The sequence below is a fragment of the Schistocerca piceifrons genome, chromosome 7 (genome assembly GCF_021461385.2).
Source record: "Schistocerca piceifrons isolate TAMUIC-IGC-003096 chromosome 7, iqSchPice1.1, whole genome shotgun sequence".
Taxonomy (NCBI): domain Eukaryota; kingdom Metazoa; phylum Arthropoda; class Insecta; order Orthoptera; family Acrididae; genus Schistocerca; species Schistocerca piceifrons.
Genome location: NC_060144.1, coordinates 174332998 through 174352842, shown reverse-complemented (window position 1 = coordinate 174352842; position 19845 = coordinate 174332998). Strand labels below are relative to the sequence as shown.

The following is a 19845-nucleotide window of genomic DNA, read 5'->3' as shown; positions in this document are numbered from 1 at the left end:
CCCCTTCTTAGCAGAGTTTCAGAATAATATAAGGGGAATTTTTCTTACAACATATTCTTCAATTTACAGTCTCCTGACTTCGATCTGTACTAGCCCCTGTCCCACACTCACCACCATCCCAGTCCTCATGCCTCCCACTTTACTCCCTTAACCTAAGCCCAGTGTGTTTCTCTATTATTTACCTCATACTCCAGTTTTTGCGCTTCACTCATGTCGTCCTCCCACTCAACTGTTCCACATCATCATATTCCACACGAATTTTTCCCAGTGCCACATTCCTATCTGTGTCCATTGCTGTCTCTCCCTTATAGCTGTCAGCCTCCCATTCTTGTTGTTCTCATCCCATCTACCTGGCACCTACCCCCATCAATATGCCTCTAGTGCCACAACAACATAGCCAGTTGGGATTATGCAGCCATCTGAGTGTTCTGTTAATTAGCTCCAAAGGACATTGTATGAAAGCTTAAAGCTTAGAATGATTTAAACCTCATTTACATTCTTGTTCACAGTTCAAAACTCTAGCTATATAGTAAGTAGTTAGCTTCACTCATTCCAATATTTGTATTCTAGCCCAAACTTACCTGTATTGTGCCAAACAATAATGACGATGATAAACTGTCCAATGCAAAGAATGCATAACAGGTAGATAACCAAACCCACAACACAAAACTTAAATGCTAAATCAAATGTTTAAAACACACAAAAGACTGGTACTACTACTAGCTGTGATGAAAAATACATACTGTCAAAAAAGTTCAAGGAATGGAAATGGAAGCAAACATTCAAGAATTCCATTATCACATACATGATTAAGCAAGAGCTTTCCTAAATTTTCAGACAAATATCAAGACATTTCCCTCACAAACACCACTGACAATTTCTTCCCTAAGTTTGTCAAAACTGACGTACTGTTACATTTTTTAATATATTCTCTATATTAATGTAATCAAATTATACTTGTCATTGTAACATACTCCTTTAAGACACTACCCTATACATAAGCTGGGAAGAAAAGACTTGCTGATGTTATTTTAATGGCATATCTAGTAACAATAATAATTTATTGTTGAAATAATGTGAGAAATAGATAAACTCATCCCTTTTATTTCCATCAATCACAACACTAGAAAAATTTGAGTAATCTTGTCGAATTCTACAAACTGTTTATGCATTAAAGAATGAACAGACCAATAAGAGACATTACCTTTGCTTTTGGCATTTTATGAAATAAAGGCAAAGATATACTGGAAAAACCCTATCAGGTAAAAATATCAGCTGTTACAATACCTAATGAAATCCTCATGGTAATAGACAGAAAATTTCTCAATGAAACACAAATTATGAAGAAGACTGATACAAAGTAATCTGTAGTGCTTTTTCTAAATTTTTCACTTCCAATGAAACACTCGATATAACAAAGGGCTTATGTGCTTGTAGTGTACTGACCTGAAAGAGGGCTACATATTTGTTCTAAAAGCACATTTCACATGTGCTGTTCACATGACAAGAACAGTACATTTTTTTTAGGCAGGTAAATATAAATTTTATTATTGACTCACTGCTTTAATGCCGCAGACAACTGTCGTGTTACCAATTTTTACAACTGAGGACCCATCTGCTGTGCTGACTGAACCTACATTAATGCTTGCTGGGCGAAACTTCATCAACGTCCGGCCATCTGGTCTAATTTCATGAGCCTTGAAAATATATATGAAACAGTCATGATAGTGACATTTAATCAGAAATAAAATCTATTATGAAAAGAAATGTAAACACACCCAGTATATGTTGTCTTATGCCTCTTAATATTTAGAGAAATAAAAATTCAACTAAAATACCTATTGTTAGCTTATATCTTCACCGATTTCCATAGTGACATAGATGATAGTTGGAAAAGCAAAGTATCACAGAGATTAAAAACACACACACACACACACACACACACACACACACACAGACAGAGCACCAGGTTTGAACAGAATCAGTTGTTTTCATTAGTAAACAGGATTTGTCATCTGGCAAAAAATAAAGGAAATTTAAGGGAGATAGGATTATTCAAAGATAAGCAAAAGAAACCTAGATGTCATGTATTGCAAGAGACGCAGCATTGCAGGACAAAGAGCAAATCAATAATGACATCTCCATTGTAGTTTTCAAAAATATCAGCTTTTGTTAACAGTTCATTATTGATTACATTCTCATTGTGCACTGCTGTCCCCCCACATGAATGAGTGGGTTCTCCACTTCATCTTTGAATATTCCTGCTTTCCCCTGCATTTTGTTACTCTTTTGCCACAAGAAGGAAACAGCACTAACAAAAACATATTTTTAGCTTTTTTATGTATTTATGAGCTGTCATTTTGAAATAGAGGCTTTTTGACCTTAATGTAGTTGTGAACTGATGAAGTAAAATATTTTCTAGTAACTTATTTATGTGATAAGTCTGACAACAAGCCAATGACAGGGAAGTGTAATATGGTACTCTGGATCGTAAAAACATAACATTCACAAGCACTATAAACAAAAACAAAACATTTAAAAAAATCAAATAATTTAGCAGGACACTTCCAACATCATACGAAACTAAGAGCAATTTAAATCTTGCAAATATGATGTCTGAAAAGTACATGCAATGCAATTCATTTATCTCCCTTTTAGTACCTTAATGACCTAGTCCATGTTCTTGAAGTGCAAAATGTGTTTCTTGTATATAGGAAATCTCTTCACCATTTCTGGTTACTGAACACAGCACAATTCCTTCAACAGTGACTATCATTCCACCCATATCTCCCATAATCTCAACTGCAGTTAGATAACACTAAAAATTTTATGCAAGATTTGAAACGAAGGTAACATCTGCATAACAAGTTTCCACAACTCACTGACACTGAACTTTAAACTGTACTTATATATCTAAGTACTTTCTACAAACTGAAAATGGCTCTCTTACAAAATAATTTTGCAACAATTAGGGAAAATTACTGGAGGTGATAACAACGTGAAAGGAATATTGGTAACATTTGGTTTATTTCAAAGCATACTTGCATAAACTAGCTAGCATATAGTATGAAAGTGTATTACTTAACCTTAAAGCTAAAAGTTTATAATGAATAGGTGAAAACTGTTTGAGACAAGAGTACTTTTAATATAAAAGGCCACTTGTACAGTCTCTTAAAATTTTCTCAGGCAGTATTTTATGAGTATGTACTATGTATTATTATTATTATTATTATTATTATTATTATATGTTCACAGCAAACAAGGAATCCTGCTTAAGCATGGGAGTTCCATCTCAAACAAAATATAATAATGATTTCTGCAATGTCAATAGTTGTAACAATGCGATTATTTGATGACCAAGATGGAATCTTACCAGCCCAGAAATGTCAACATTGACAAAAACATTGAAAAGAATAATTTCTTAAAAGTTAGAGTGCAGTCCTTTTTCCACTGGGGCTCAACCTAGCCTGAATGCTGCTGCTGTTTGCAGGAAAAATGATCATAGCAAATACGCAGTCATGTTCATTTACAGCAAAAAAAAAGTTACTAACCAGACTTAAAAGCTGGAACTGTATACCATCTCTGTATGGATAAAAAGCACCAACAAACCAGTCATATACAACTGCATTAAAATTGGACCTTTTGTTTGGGAGCTACGATACCACAGACAGACACGTGTGTTAAATTTAACACCAGTCAGCCCGTGTCAGAGGTTAAAAATGGAAAACTTGAGATGACTAACAGAGATTTTTTGTAGTTGACAAACTCCTGGTGTTGAAAACTGAAGATTCAGAAATTTGTTGCAGCCTTACTACAATCATTCCAGTTCCATAAGTTAAGAAAAGTACTTTCATTTACTCCAACCATAAAAAATATTATTTATTAACATTTTTGTAAGAATGAAATAGTATTGTTGTATTTACTTATCTAGAGAGAGAGAGAGAGAGAGAGAGAGAGAGAGAGAGAGAGAGAGAATCAATACAAATCTTGCAACTCCCCAACTGTGGTATTGGAAAACAAAGATGTCAGTGCACCCTTCCCAGGGAGCTTATCTGACAGCAGTCCAGTCTAAGGTAAAATATTAGAGAATCAGCGCTATTCCAGGGCTAGGAATGAAAATTACTTGCCAATGCAGTCAATGAGGAAGAAGTAGTACAAGCATAAATGAATAAATGGTTTAATAAAAACTTTCACCTGAGTAGTATGAAGACATCTGATATATTTATCTGGTTTAGTTGCATCTTTCAAGTACTGCTATTCATATAAGTTACACCAAGGTTTATTCAAATTTCTATACTGCAATTATGTATCAGAGGCAGAGAAACTTTCAACACCTGACAAACTGTTGTTTTCTATCTACATAAATGACCTTTTGGATAGGGTGGATAGCAATGTGTGGCTGTTTGCTGATGATGCTGTGGTGTCAGGGAAGGTGTCGTCGTCGAGTGACTGTAGAAGGATACAAGACGACTTGGACAGGATTTGTGATTGGTGTAAAAAATGGCAGCTAACTCTAAATATAGATAAATGTAAATTAATGCAGATGAATAGGAAAAAGAATCCCGTAATGTTTGAATACTCCATTAGTAGTGGAGCGCTTGACAGTCACATCGATTAAATATTTGGGCATACATTGCAGAGCGATATGAAGTGGGACAAGCATGTAACGGCAGTTGTGGGGAAGGCGGATGAATTTTGGGAAGACGCGGTTCATCTGAAAAGGAGACCGCTTATAAAACACTAATACGACCTATTCTTGAGTACTGCTCGAGCGTTTGGGATCCCTATCAGGTCGGACTGAGGGAGGACATAGAAGCAATTCAGAGGCGGGCTGCTAGATTTGTTACTGGTAGGTTTGATCATCACACGAGTGTTACGGAAATGGTTCAGGAACTCGGGTGGGAGTCTCTAGAGGAAAGGAGGCGTTCTTTTCATGAATTGCTACTGAGGAAATTTAAAGAACCAGCATTTGAGGCTGACTGCAGTAAAATTTTACTGCCGCCAACTTACATTTCACGGAAAGACCACAAAGATAAGATGAGAGAGATTAGGGCTCGTACAGAGGCATATAGGCAGTCATCTTTCCCTCGTTCTGTTTGGGAGTGGAACAGGGAGAGAAGATGCTAGTTGTGGTATGAGGTACCCTCCACCACGCACCATATGGTAGATTGCGGAGTATGTATATAGATGTAGCTGTAAATTAAAAATCAATTTAAATTTCAGTTAAAGATTGCAGCAAATAAAATGACAAACCCAGATGTTTCGTATTCTCTCTCGTTGTAATATGTTCCATTTACTTTATAGTTATTTGTCTGCAACTTGGATGGCATTTGCTATTAGTTCCTCACTGCACACAGCATTACATTCTCAATTCAATTATGCTGTCTGCAGCTGACTTTTGTTATTAATGGAGGAAGAGAAGTGTTAGTTTGACATTACACTTACATGGAAGAATATGAAGTTAGATGGGGAAAAGTAAGAGAAGAAAATAGCTCTGATCTTGAGGAAGGAACCACAACAATCTAGTATCTGAACCCTACTATGATTGAGTTTGTTATCAAGAAGGATGAGAAATATATGAATTCACTTAAACATGTGTTTGTCTCCTACTTTCTCTCCAATTCCTCTCATTTTATCTTTGTCTAACTTAGGCCTCACAAAAGCTTGGTCCCTCTGAACTTCAGGTCTGAGGGAACTACTACTACTTTCCAACCTTCCCCAATCTATCATTTTCTCCTACCTGAGGAAGTAACTAATAGTTCCAAAAGCTAGAAAGTTATTTCAGCTTTTAGGTTTACCAGCAGCACTTGAAATTTTGTCTCCTGAACAGTGTTACTTACTTATAACAAGCAGTTTCTATGAGTAACACTCTGAGGCAAAGGATGCAACAAAATTTGTTGAAGTTTAGTATATCTGTAAAATCAAATATGGGCAAAAAAGTGGGGATTTTGGGATAACTGGAGAGAAGGGAGGAGAAAAAGGAGCTTTTGAAATGTACTTGCAAACATTCTGTCATTTAATTAGAAAATATCTTAAGACTGGATCTTCTCTCTGTACATCAAGAATAGTTAGTGTGATCTGATCATTGGGTAATGTCAGATACTTTTATCAGATATGTTAGCCATTATGTGTAGCTAAGTGGGTATATCCCATATGACTGTAAAATTTCAACAAGATGAAAGATGAGGTGACTTACCGAACAAAAGCGCTGGCAGGTCGATAGACACACAAGCAAACACAAACATACACACAAAATTCAAGCTTTCGCAACAAACTGTTGCCTCCTTCCCTCTTTCCTGATGAGGCAACAGTTTGTTGCGAAAGCTTGAATTTTGTGTGTATGTTTGTGTTTGCTTGTGTGTCTATCGACCTGCCAGCGCTTTTGTTCGGTAAGTCACCTCATCTTTGTTTTTATATATAATTTTTCCCACGTGGAATGTTTCCTTCCATTATATATATATATATATATATATATATATATATATATATATATATATATATATATATATATATATATATATATATATATATATATATATATAGAGAGAGAGAGAGAGAGAGAGATCAATATAGTGTCCACAACTGATTACTATCAGGAGCATACAAATAGACAATGGCAAGTGAAACCAAGCAATTCGAAACGTGCAACAAGAAAAAGTGATGAACTACTTCACATGATTATTTGAAGGTAATGACTATAATATTTTGAAATAGCAATTGTTGCACATTTCAAAAAAGTAACAAGAGTCTATGACACATAAAATAAGGTGATGTGTGGTTCAAAATGAATACACTGAAAGGTATACTTTTAAATATTTTATTTATAAAAGTTCATACCCCAGAAGCCACAAAAATCTATCAAAAAGTCTATCAAACCTCAGTATCTCTCAATCATAAAAGGCATGAAAGACATCTTTTCTAAAACAAATAAGGGCAGTTAATTGATAAATTAATCAATGTGACCCCTCGTACAATAAAAAGTGTATTGCTCAAATGAAATACATATTTAATACATTACAATATAACAATTTAACAAAACTATTATTAATTTTCCATGATCCCCTCTACATACACCATATGTACATAACTCTTCAGGCACAGAATCATGGCTCCTAAACTCAGTTTATGTTCAGAAAAGGTATCTCTTACACTGCTTAGCACCACACTTACATGGTGTTTTGTAAGATGTTAGATCTGTGGAATCATCTGCATTTGGCAACAAGAGACGTGATCGTGGAGAAGACACCACTCTGTTAGCTGTACTGTTTGCATCGTCCTGGATACTCAAATTATTATGCATGTAGTCAAATGTCAACTCATCTCCAACTTTTATATCATTTTTTGCAAATAAAGCTAACTTGGGGAGATTGGGGTCCAAACAGTTTACCCATACAGCATAAACAGCCACATTTGGGTCACATGAATGATTAATAAAATGAGAGACATTCCCATATGCAGCTGCATCAACAGTATATGGACAAGCATCAACATTGAAATCTAAATCAAACAAGTATGTCCTGCCCTCTGCATCATATATTTTGCCTCTTTTTTCAGCCTCTTTAGTTTCTATTACTTCCCCAACATATTCACAAATAAAGGAACCTTTCCTTATACGCTGTAATGTTTTTACACCCCAGCCACAGCCTGTTGAGGTTCGAAAAATACTCAAGTCTATTTTTCGTCCTTTCTGAACAACACGATTAGGACAATCTTGGGTGCACTTACATCGCTTATTGCATTCATATATGGGTACCCCAACATCTGCAACCAATAAATGTTTATGCGAATAAGCAAAAATGCTTCCAGACTGCTGACCACAACATTCTTTTGAATGTCTATCACACTTAGAACCACATGTGCAACCAATTGGTGGGTCATCTGGAATAACAACACCTTTACCAGGTATGTAATCATTAATATATGTAAAATTTGAAGGAGGTCCTTCTAGATCAACATCATTCTCAACAAATATTTTAGCCTTTTCTGTAGCTTTATCATTAAGCTCTTTCTCCCATGTTTTCAGTGCATCAAGCTGAACCATTCGGTAAATGTCGTATGCACGAACAAGAATGTCATTTTTTACTTTTAAAATATTTTTCTCTCCCTTTTTTTCTTTTGATGGCCTGAACACCATCTTCATCTTATGAACAACTTCCTCCTCACTACAAACTGTGTAAGGTATACCATTGACTTTCACATATAACTTCATCAATTTCTCAAGTTCGTACTTTGTTACAGTAACAAGTTTTTCTTGCAAATCTTTAGCTTCTTGAGTTGAAAATAAATTCCCTGAGCAAATTCTCTCCCTTAAAAACTGAATATAAGTTTTAATAACAGATTCACAAGTATTTAAATGCTCTTCTGGTTCCCATGTGTTATAACAATGACTCCAACCTTTCCATTTGACATAATAATAACGTTTATTTTTGCTCGTACAATGGTCAATTACTTTTTCCACTTCATATTTCTTTTTCAGTACACCTGAAGCATCAACTTCTAAATTAACAACTTTTTTCTTTTTCTTTGAATAATTTCTACGAGACTTTATCTGATCCTTGTCTACTGAATTAACAGTGTTGTTAACAGAAGAGTTTCTTTGTGATTTTCTCTTTCTGGATGACCCTGAAGGTACCTGAGCAGTTTCCTGCACATGGTCAACATCATGTGAACCCAGTTCAGCTTTAAAAGACTTTCGTGTGTTTGGCTTTTTAGGAGTAACATTATTTATTGCACTCTGAGTTTTTTTAGGTGTGGCAATATCACCATGGTCTTTAGTAAGTACGGTTACATTGTCAGGCGGAAAATCAGAAAACGCATCCCACCTTGTAATCAATTTATCATCTGAACCAGTTGTCAAAGAAAACTGAGGTATATCATGGTGTGCTAAAAGAGCACTATGAGTGAAGCAATTCAACAAATGTTCTTTCTTAAAGCTATACACTGCACCTTGTTTTTGACACATGTCTTCCATTATGTCTATCTCTTGAGGCACTAGAGTCATGTTTTCATGTACGCAACTTAAAGAATGACACCGTTTCCTAACCACAGACTTCTTCCAGGATCTGGATGACACACATTCATTCTCGCCCAAGGTGAATGAAGTATCTCCATTAGAGTTTTTTAGGGGTGGAGTTCGCTTGTTTTCATTATTAACACTTTCTTGACTGCTTGGTAAGGTGCACGTGACATCGGCTACTGCAGCATCGGTGAAAGGAAACTTTCTTGTTGATAACTCTTGCAACATACCACATTTTGTAGCCTTTATACCAACTCCGAGGGATGGAGAAGCATCAAATGTGGAAGATGCAGCTCCACAAAAAGAAAATGCAGGAGATAGGCTTCGTTGCCTGCTCCTTTTTCTTCTGTGATACATAATTAGATTTTTAGTTCAATGAGTTGTAAATACATAGCTGAATCCCCTGAAAAAATCAAAAATTTAATAAGCACTACACTCCTCTGCTTCATATTCATTCCTTAGCAGATGGCTAAAAATTATATGAACATTGAGTGTTGAATTGAACTGCTACAAGGATTAAAAACTGCATGCATAAGTGAATATACAAAAGTTCAAATTACAGAAGAAATACAAATAAATATACACACAACTGTCACACGCCATTTACATACATAACTTTCTGAAATGTCTAAGTGGAAAAATTTAAGCTCTATATATCAAATAGTACAGCTACTGCATGGGTAGCAAGTCATTATAAAACTTCATCTCTAGCACACAAAGCGCAAAAAATACAGTTAGCACAAAAAAGAGAGAGAGAGAGAGAGAGAGAGAGAGAGAGAGAGAGAGAGAGAGAGAGAGAAGACTATTCTCACAAAAATTGAAACAATGAGAGAATGGTACTAAACTACCAAAAGGCTGCTGAATATTTCAAACAACTAGTGAAATCAAAGTCACCTTACTGGCGAGACAGACGGAGGATGTGTTGGAAGGAAAGAAGAGTGATTAGAGTTTAATGTGCTGCTGCTGATGAGGCCATTAGAGACTGAGCACATGCTCAGATTAAGGAAGGTAATCAGCCACATCTTTGCAAAGGAACCATCCTGGCATTTGGCTACAGTAATTTAAGGGAAACCATGGAAAATCTAAATCTGGATGGTGATGTAAACCACCATCATAACAAACACCACACCTGAATCTCACCATGGATCTAGTGGATTCTTTTTTAAGACAAAGATAAATGATCATTTACAACTCAGGGTAAGAGAAACAGGAGCAAAAATAACTGAGTACGAAAGAAATGGTGGCAGTACAATCATCTTCAAAACTCCTTCTGTAGGTACATTTCAACTTCAGTTGTGACTTTCCCATGCCTTCTTTCACTTCCTAACAACTCTCCATCTCCAGACAACTAAACTGCATATCAAAGCTTGAGATGTCAAACAATCTTTCATTCAAGTTTGCAAGATTTGCATCATTCTTTGATAAGGTGGCCTACTTTTTTTGTGGTAGTTTGATGAGTAAGTGCAAGACTAAAAGAACAAACGCCTGAGGTCTGGTCCCTAGTCAGCCATAGGACTTTTCCTGTCACACATCACCACTTTCACACATACACTTACTTGCTTCGGTGAATAATATGAAGGGCACCATGATTCAGAGTACATGTTAAATTTTAGGTCTCCCTATAATTGTCTGGCCAACTTCTAAGGTGTGAGGAAGGCAAACCATACCACATCCAACAGAAACATAACTAACAGTGGAGTGTTCAAACTGGACTTTTCATATACAATAATAGCTTTGTCTTAGGACACTAAACAATAATATAGATTTATCAGCATAACACAAGGAAAAACATGTTATATATACAGACACAAAAGTATAAATGTGTGTTTAATGACTATAGGAAAGTTGGTCAGCCACAGTGTTACTGAAGGAATGCTCTCAGCATCCGACTGAAATGACTTAGGAAAAACCACAAATCAGGATGCCTAATGGAGCATGAACCTCCATCCTCTCAAAGAGGAGGTCAGTGTCTTAATAAATGCACTACCTCCTTTGGTTTACATCTAGTGTACAATGTTCTATTCCTTATATACATTTGAAATAAGTTAGCTTGATAGCACGAAAAACAGTTATATACTGTTCACTTACTCTCTTTGGGTTGAGGACGGTTATTCACAGTTTTATTATTATTATTAATAATAATAAAAGAACAAAATTATGATTATTAATGAAAATATTAACAGAAATTCAAGTTCAACTGTTTTATGGAAAAGTAGGCAGGGTATATACAAACCATCAGTTTCACTTTTGATAATGTGGGGGTTTAATCATTAAATAACTCTATGAAATACAATGCAGAATGAAAAATCAGTAAAGAAAACACAAGTAAAGATATGGCATATGAATGGGTGAAACGGCCACAAAATGAAGACAAATGACGGATGAACAGTAAAATACAGACCAGCATGCATGTGAGTCACTACACTGAAACAGGAGGCTGTCCAGCAAATCCATGCCAACAGGCACGGCCTTGTTCATAATAGTTCACAAATCTGCATAAAATATCATTAATGATGGTCTTGGTACTAGGAACAAGTACAACTGACAGGCACAATGGTAACTGCCCAAAGACAACTGTGCACAGCAGACAATATCTCAAAACGGCTTGGATCATTATGTATCTGGTGCTGATCCTTTTCTCAAGAGAATTATGACATGATACGTGTCCTGGATGCACCATTATAAACCAGGTATAAGATGTATTGACTGGAAGGACCAATCGTGTTCAGTCAAGAAACAATTAAGAACACAGGCACATAGATTGCAACTCATGCTTAAGATCTTTTGGAATGATAAGTGTAAAACTGATATCACCCAAAGATTGATTTTAATACACTATTGCCTTCCTCGGATTTTTGCGCTAACTATTTGGTCAGTTATAGAAGCCCTAAAAATTTAATGTAAACTTAGAACAATGTTACAATTTGGCACTTTTTTTTTTACTTACAAAACTCATTGGCAGTGGTGAAAGAAACAAATGTCAGAAAAAATCACAAGGCTGGGCATGGATCGAACCTGATATCACTGAACTTTGTAAACCAGCACTTACCCACACTTGTTATGTTAAAGGCCCTATATTAGTACATATCCAGAATAAGGACCAAACGGTGACCAGCCATCACTGTAACGACATGTTGGCAATGTCGCTAAGTTTCCAATACAATCAAAAGACTCCTTCCTTCCAAACCCCCAACTATTTTTAAGGAGGTGGGGGTGAGGGGTGGGGGAATGTAAATAGAAAGTAGGGGGGCCTAATATGTTGCAAAACCTGCAAGAGCGCCAAAAAACAAGGTAGCAACAATTTTATTAATTATTCTTGTAAGAGAAGAATTATTTTCAACACACCATAGGTGCGCAGGACCAAGACTGCCTTGTGCATAATTTAAAAAACTATTTCAGAACATAGGTTTAACTCGACCTATACATGCAACAATACTATTTTAAATATACAAAAGCATCTCTAAAGAAAGTAACAGTTCTAAATACAGATAAGAACCACCAACTTACCATAAGACAGCACATCGACTTACAGAATCCGCCCATTTTTAGTGTATAGTCCAGGGTATTCTACCAACAACAATAAGAGAAGGATAGACTGCTTCTCACCACATAGCCGAGACATTGAGTTTCAGACGGGCACAACAAAAGGACTGGTATCCATTTAAGATTTCGACCAAAGGCCTTCTTCTGCAGTAGAAAACACACACACATGAACACTGTCTCTGGCCACTGTGCCCATACTGTGTCACAATTGTGTCTGATTGGTGCAAGAATTAGGCGTGGGTGATGGGGATAAGGGGGAGGCACAAAGTGGGGAGGAGGAGGGATAGCAGGATAGGGGTAAGGGAATGTGCTTGTGGAAGCATGCATGGGTGTGGACAGAGTAGGGGTGCTTGGTGCAGCTGGGTAATTTGAGAAGGGGATGGGTGGATGGAGGCAGAGCAGAAATGAGGAGAAGAAGAGAACGAGAAAAGAACTAGTGGGTGTGTTGGTGGAATAGAAGGTTGTGTTGTGCTGGAGTTGGGGTAGCAGGGAAAGGGGTAGAAAAGTGGAGGACAGAGAGTGGAGAAGGTTGAGGGTAGTAGGATTACGAAAATGTAGGATATATTGCAGGGAGAGTTCCCATCTGTGCAATTCAGAAAACCTGGTGTTGGTAGGAGGGATGCCAATGGTGTGAAGCAGTCACCAACATTAAGCACAATGTGTTGGGCAGCATGTTCAGCAACTCACCACAGTTTGTGGCCATTCATGTGGACAGACATGTTGTTAGTTGTCATGACCATGTAGAAAGCAGCAAAATGGTTGCAGCTTAATTGTAGATCACATAACTGTTTTCACAGGTAGTCCTGCCTTTGATGGGATAGCAGATGCCTGTGACCAGACTGGAGTAGGTGGTGGTGGGAGGCTGTATGGGACAGGTTTTGCATCTAGGTCTATTGCAGAGTTCTGAACCTTGGGGGCAAGGGGTGGGAGCAGGTTTGGAGTAGGGATAGACAAGGATATTGAGTAAGTTTGATGGGCTGTGGAACACCACTCTGGGAGGGGCAGGAAGGATAATGGGTAGGGTATTCCCTATTTAAGGGTATGACAAGAGGAAGTTGAAAGCCTGGCAAATAATGTGATTAGTTGCTCCAGTCCTGGATGGTACTGAATCACAAGGAAAGTGCTCCTTTGTGGCTGGATGGTAGGTCTGTGGGAGATGGTTAGGTAACTGGGGGACACAAGGCAAGGAAGATTTATTTTGGTTAAGGTAGGTAGAAACCAACTAGAATCCACCACCTTAGTTTTGAACCACAGGGATCATCTGGTGTAGGGAATCTGCCAACTGGCAAGAGAATCTAATCCCTCTTCAAATCCTTACAGCCATCCAAGAAACCCACCCCCACCTACACACACACACACACACACACACACACACACCACACACACACACACACACACACCTCTTCCTGCACTCCTGCCCTCTACTGCTTCCTTAAAGTTCATACACTCAACCACCCAGGATGCCCTATTGTGGCCACTTACTGTACCCCCACAGAGAGACCTTCTGCTTTCATGACTAACACTTTCAGCCTATTACCTGTATATATCAGACATCAACTATTTCTTACCACATGGTGCCCAGCTTGTCACTGTTGATGTCATTTCCTTCCACATGAACTTCCCCTACACTCATGGCCTTCACACTTCTGAACACTGCCTTTCTCAATGTCCAGCTGACTATGAACCTGCAACCTCCTACCTAGTCACCATGACCAATCATATCCTTATTCACAATTACTTCTCATTTAAAAGCATGACTGACAAAAAAATCTGTGGCACAACAATGTGTATCCACAGGCACCATCCTGTGCCAACCTATTCACGAGCCATCCACATGAATTTTTCCTCGTCACCCAGAACCCCAAACCCTCAACTGGTTCAGATTCACTGATGACATCATCTGGTTCTGGACCCAGGGTGAGGATATCCTGTCCACATTCCTCCAGAATCTCAACACCTTCTCTCCCATATGCTGCATCTGGTCCTCCTCACCCCAACAAGACACCTTCCTTGATGTTTACCATCTGAAGGATAGCAACATTAGCGCCTCATCTATATCAAACCTACCAACCACCAGCAACATCTAAGCTTCGACAGCTGTCACCCATTCCATACCAAGAAGTCCCTTTCACACAGCCTAGTTACCCATGGCCATTGTATTTGTAGTGACGAGCATTCCCTCTCGAAATATAGAAAGGGTCTCTCAGAATGAATTACCCTCCAAATCTCGTGCAGAAAGAGATCAACCATGCCTTGTCTCTCCAGTCACCTACCCTCTCTGTCTGGCCACAAAGAAGCACGCCCCTCGTGACTCAGTACAATCGAGGACTGGAGCAACTAATCACGTTTTTTGCCAGGGTTTCGATTACCTCTTGCCATGCCCTGAAATGAGGAATATCCTAACCATTATCCTTCCCACCGCTCCAAGGGTGGTGTTCCACAGTGCACCAAACCTTCACAGTCCTTTCCATCCCTACTCCACCCCGCTCCCAAACCCTTGCCTAATGGTCCATATCCCTGCAATAGACTTACATGCAATACCTGTCCCATACATCTTCCCACCATCACCTACTCCAGGCCAGTTACAAACATAACCTATTCTACCAAAGGCAAGACTACCTGTGAAAGCAGTCGTGTGATCTATAAATTAAGCTGCAACCACTGTGCTGCTTTCTACAGCAACATGACAACTAACAAGCCCTCTGTCCGCTTGAATGGCCACTAACAACTGGCCAAGAGACAGCTGGATCACGCAACTGGTGAACATGTTGCCCAACAATGTCCTTAATGTCGATGATCTCTTCACAGTGTGCACCATCTGGATCCATCCTACAACACCAGTTTTTCTTAACTGGACAGGTGGGAACTCTCCCTGCAATATATCCTACATTCACGTAACCTCCTGGCCTCAACTTTCACTAGTCCCAGCTCTCCACCTCCCCGTCCCCTTCCTTGCCCCCATCCAGCACAACACAGCCTTCTATTATGCCAACACATTCCCTAGTCTTTCTCTACTTCTCTTGTTTTCCGCCCCCCCCCCCCTCCCCCGAACCACCAAATCTCACGACTGTACCTAACAGCCCTACCCTTTCCCTACCACATCACTGAATGCTCCCACAAGTAGCACTGCATATTCCCCCATCCCTACCCCAGTATCCGTCTCCCCCCTGCCCCACACTGACTCCTTACCCTCACACCCACATCAGTCCGCTGCTCTTGTCAGGTTCAATTATGATGCAGCTCGGCCACAGCAGCCAGAGACAGTGGTTATGTGCTGTCGAAAGCTCAAATGTATAGCAGTATTTTCATTGTGTTTGTCAGCAACTCAACGTCTCCTATATAAGATACACTGTGTGATCAAAAGTATCCAGATACCTGTCTGAAAATGACTTACAAGTTCGTGGCGCCCTCCATCGGTATTTCTGGAATTCAATATGGTATTGGCCGAGCCTTAGCCTTGATGACAGCTTCCACTCTCGCAGGCATATGATCAATCAGGTGCTGGAAGGTTTCTTGGAGAATGCCAGCCCATTCTTCATGGAATGCTGCACCGAGGAGAGGTATCAATGACGGTTGGTGAGGCCTGGCACAAAGTCGGTGTTCCAAAACATCCCGGATTCAGGTCAAGAATCTGTGCAAGCCAGTCCATTACAGAGATGTTATTGTCGTGTATCCATGCCGCCATAGGCCGTGCATTATGAACAGGTGCTCGATCATATCGAAAGACACAATTGCCATCCCCGAATTGCTCTTCAACAGTGGGAAGCAAGAAGGTGCTTAAAACATCAATGTAGGCCTGTGCTGTGATAGTGCCACGCAAAACAACAAGGGGTACAAGCCCTCTCCATGAAAAACACTACCACATCATAAACCATTGCTTCTGAGTTTTACTGTTGGCACTACACACACTGGCAGATGACGTTCACCGGGCATTTGCCATACCCACACCCTGCCGTTGAATAACCACTTAGTGTACCGTGATTTGTCACTCAAAACAACGATTTTCCACTGTTCAATCATCTAATGTTTATGCTCCTTACACCAAGTGAGGCGAGGTTTGGCATTTACCGTCGTGATGTATGGCTTATGAGCAGCTGCTCGACCATGAAATTCAAGTTTTCTCACCTCCCGCCTGTCATAGTACTTGCAGTGGATCCTTACAGTGTCTAGAATTCCTGTGTGATTGTCTGGATTGATGTCTTCTTATTACACGTTACGACCCTCCTTAACTGTCGACAGTCTCTCTCAGTCAACAGACGAGGTCGGCCTGTATGCTTTGGTGCTGTACGTGTCCCTTCACACTTGCACTTCACTATCACATCAGAAGCAGTGGACCTACATATGTTTATGGATGTGGAAATCTCGCGTACTGCTGTGTGGCACAAGTGACTCCCAATCACCTGACCACGTTCGAAGGCCATGAGTTTCATGGAGCACCCCATTCTGCTCTCTCACGATGTCTAATGACTACTGAGGTCGCTGATATGGAGTACCTTGCAGTAGGTGGCAGCACAACGCACCTAATATGAAACAGTTATGTTTTCGGGGGTGTCAGGATACTTTTGATCACACAGTGTAAGTAGCACTCTGTCCTTTTCATAGTATTGTCCTTTTTAACGTATGTATTATTCAACAGCTGTCTGATACATGAACTTTAAGTGGTTTTAAGAATGTTTTAAAAGTTCAGTTATAGTTTGGTTTAACTGACCCTAAAAGTCAAAAATCTTTGAAATTCAGCAAAATGATTTGGTCGTTGGAAATTTTTTTTACGTCAAGAAGGTATTAGAGCATTTTTACACATGTGGTTCCTTCTTGTGGCTCTCCTAGATTATAGGGCGATTTCTAGTGTTTCAGTTTTCCTTTGAGCTATATTATTTACAGTTATTCAACTTCATCCTTATGTAGCCACTTGACCACCATCTTTTGTATGTGGAGTTTCTTTTGTACGTGGAGTTTCATTATGAAGTGAATAATAAGAAAATCAAGTCATTTTGCAATACTGAAATTTGAATTACTGACTTATCTGAAATATAACGCGTACACCAACATATAACCATACCCATTTAAAATTTGTAAATCTATATCTATTTTTACTTTTCCTTTGTATGTTCCAGACCTGAAATATACAGAAAATTCAGTATCTGTGAAGCAGCAATAGGCAACCACATACACAAATTAATTATGTTAACAGGGTGTAAACTAGTTCATTCATTCAACATCACTGATATGTTGTGCAAATGCCATGTGGAATGTGTAACTATCTTTTTTACATTTTACAAAGTTATGAGTTTTATAAAATTAACTTGTACACATTAACAAACATCAAATTCTAAAAACAAGACTGGTTTGAATACCATAATACTTTAACTAGGAGTAGTCTTATTAGTGACTGTGCGCAGTCCTTCCTTCTTGGTCTGAAAACCACTCACTCTGTCTGTTGTTCGGAGATCAACTACGCGTATCACAATACAAGTCTGCATTTTTTGCACCTCATAATTATTTCAAATGTCAGAAATACATTCCACAGCCATAATTAATACATACCAAAGCCACTGCCATCATACAACAACACAATAATGACCAAACCATGACTTTAAGTAGCTCTTGGAACATAAGTTTCTTTATTTGACAATGAGAGTTAAGTGCTGCAGGAAATGCAATCAGTATAAAAAAGAGTTTGCTTACAAACCACTCTTGCAACCCATTCCAAAATACTGGTCAAGTGTGTGGGACCCGTATGAAACAGAACTAACACTGGATATTGAACATATATAGAGGTGGTCATGACCTTAACCAGAACTTCTGCGAACAGCTCTGAATTTCTCTGGTGGTGGTGGTGGTGGATGATTCCACTGTTGACTTTGCCACTTGCCCTCAGGATGTCAGAATTCTGCCAGACAGAAGCATCCTGTTGCACAATACACCTGCCTCCACACTGCCAGTCAGACAAAGGTTAAGATTCTCACCTTGTGATTTTCACATATTTCCTGACCTGAACTGTGGATGTCAATTCCAGTTAAATGAGGTGGTGCAAGATTGGGTGCCGTTGTGGATCTGTCAGCCACCAACCACATTCTATGAAACAGAAATTGATCATCTCGTCCCCTGGTGAGATACCTATCTTAACACACGTAATGATTACTTTTGAATGGAACCATTCCATGGTCCCATTGTGCCAGGTTTTTAGTTTCCATTGGTGCCCCCATACAGTTTATGCAGATGAAACTTCTTGGCAGATTAAAACTGTCTGCTGGACCGAGACTCGAACTTGAGACCTTTGCCTTTTGCAGGCAAGTGCTCTACCACTGAGTACCCAAGCATGACTCACGACCTGTCCTCACAGCTTCAATTCTGCCAGTACCTCATCTCCTACCTTCCAAACACAGTTTTAATCTGACAGGAAGTTTCGTATCAGCACACACTCCGCTGCAGGGTTAAAATCTCATTCTGGAGTTTATGCAGATGATTGCAGACCAATGGAAGAAACTGATTCGTAGAGTTGTCAATACTGTAGTGTATTTAAGAATGCTCTTTCTAGTTTCAGGGTAATGTACTTTTGTGAGACAAAAAGTAAATTAAGAAAAGTTATCACAATTTACTAAATTGATACACTCAAGATGAATTTGCTACAAAAGAATTATGTACAGACAGTGGAAAGGAGTTCCATAATGAAGGTGTACCTAGGTCTGCTACCACAACTACACTGAAAAATTCCATTTCTGCGCCATATACTCCTAAGATGAAAGAAATTTCTGATTGGCATAATAGGATCCTATGCGAAATGGCACATTCATAGCTCTCCTCTGCTAAAAATTTGCTAAAAGCATTGGGGAGTGGGGCAATTCTAGATGGAACATACTCTCTGAATCAAACTGGTCCCATGGAAACCTAAGGTAAAACTCCAACAAGGAGAGGCCCCATTGGTGCAATCGACTTTTTGAAACTATGTACACGATGATGTAGATTAAGATCCCAGATATAACACACTGCAGCAATTCACTCTGGTGGGCCCTCGTTTGTGAGTAATTGATGAAAAAACAATTCATTTTTTTGTCAAACAATGGAAAATCCAGGATTGAATGTAACAATACTGGAGAAGGAAAGTTGCTACTCACCATATAGCGGAGATGCCGAGTCACAGATAGGTACAACAAAAAGATCTCACACGACTGCAGTCTCAGGCAACTGAAGTGTGTGTATATTGTTGACAACGGCCTTAATGGCTGAAAGCTATAATTGTGAACATCTTTTTGTAGTGCCTACCTGTGACTCAGCATCTCCGCTAC

The 19845-nt window shown here is 38.9% G+C and overlaps 1 protein-coding gene across 7 annotated transcripts in view; it reads right to left on the bottom strand.

Moving 5' to 3' along the window:
• The window catches only part of LOC124804723 (exosome complex component RRP43-like), a 145285-nt gene that overhangs the window by 109200 nt on the left and 16240 nt on the right, over nucleotides 1–19845 (bottom strand). For 3 of the 7 annotated variants that reach the window (XM_047265003.1, XM_047265004.1, XM_047265002.1), the window contains exon 3: nucleotides 1560–1697. The exons of 2 other annotated variants lie outside the window; for them this stretch is intronic. In XM_047265003.1, the coding sequence (XP_047120959.1) occupies nucleotides 1560–1697 (138 nt within the window). Of the gene's footprint in view, nucleotides 1–1559; nucleotides 1698–6803; nucleotides 9420–19845 lie in introns of those variants that run through there. 2 more of the 7 variants (XM_047265000.1, XM_047265001.1) reach the window with 1 other exon arrangement.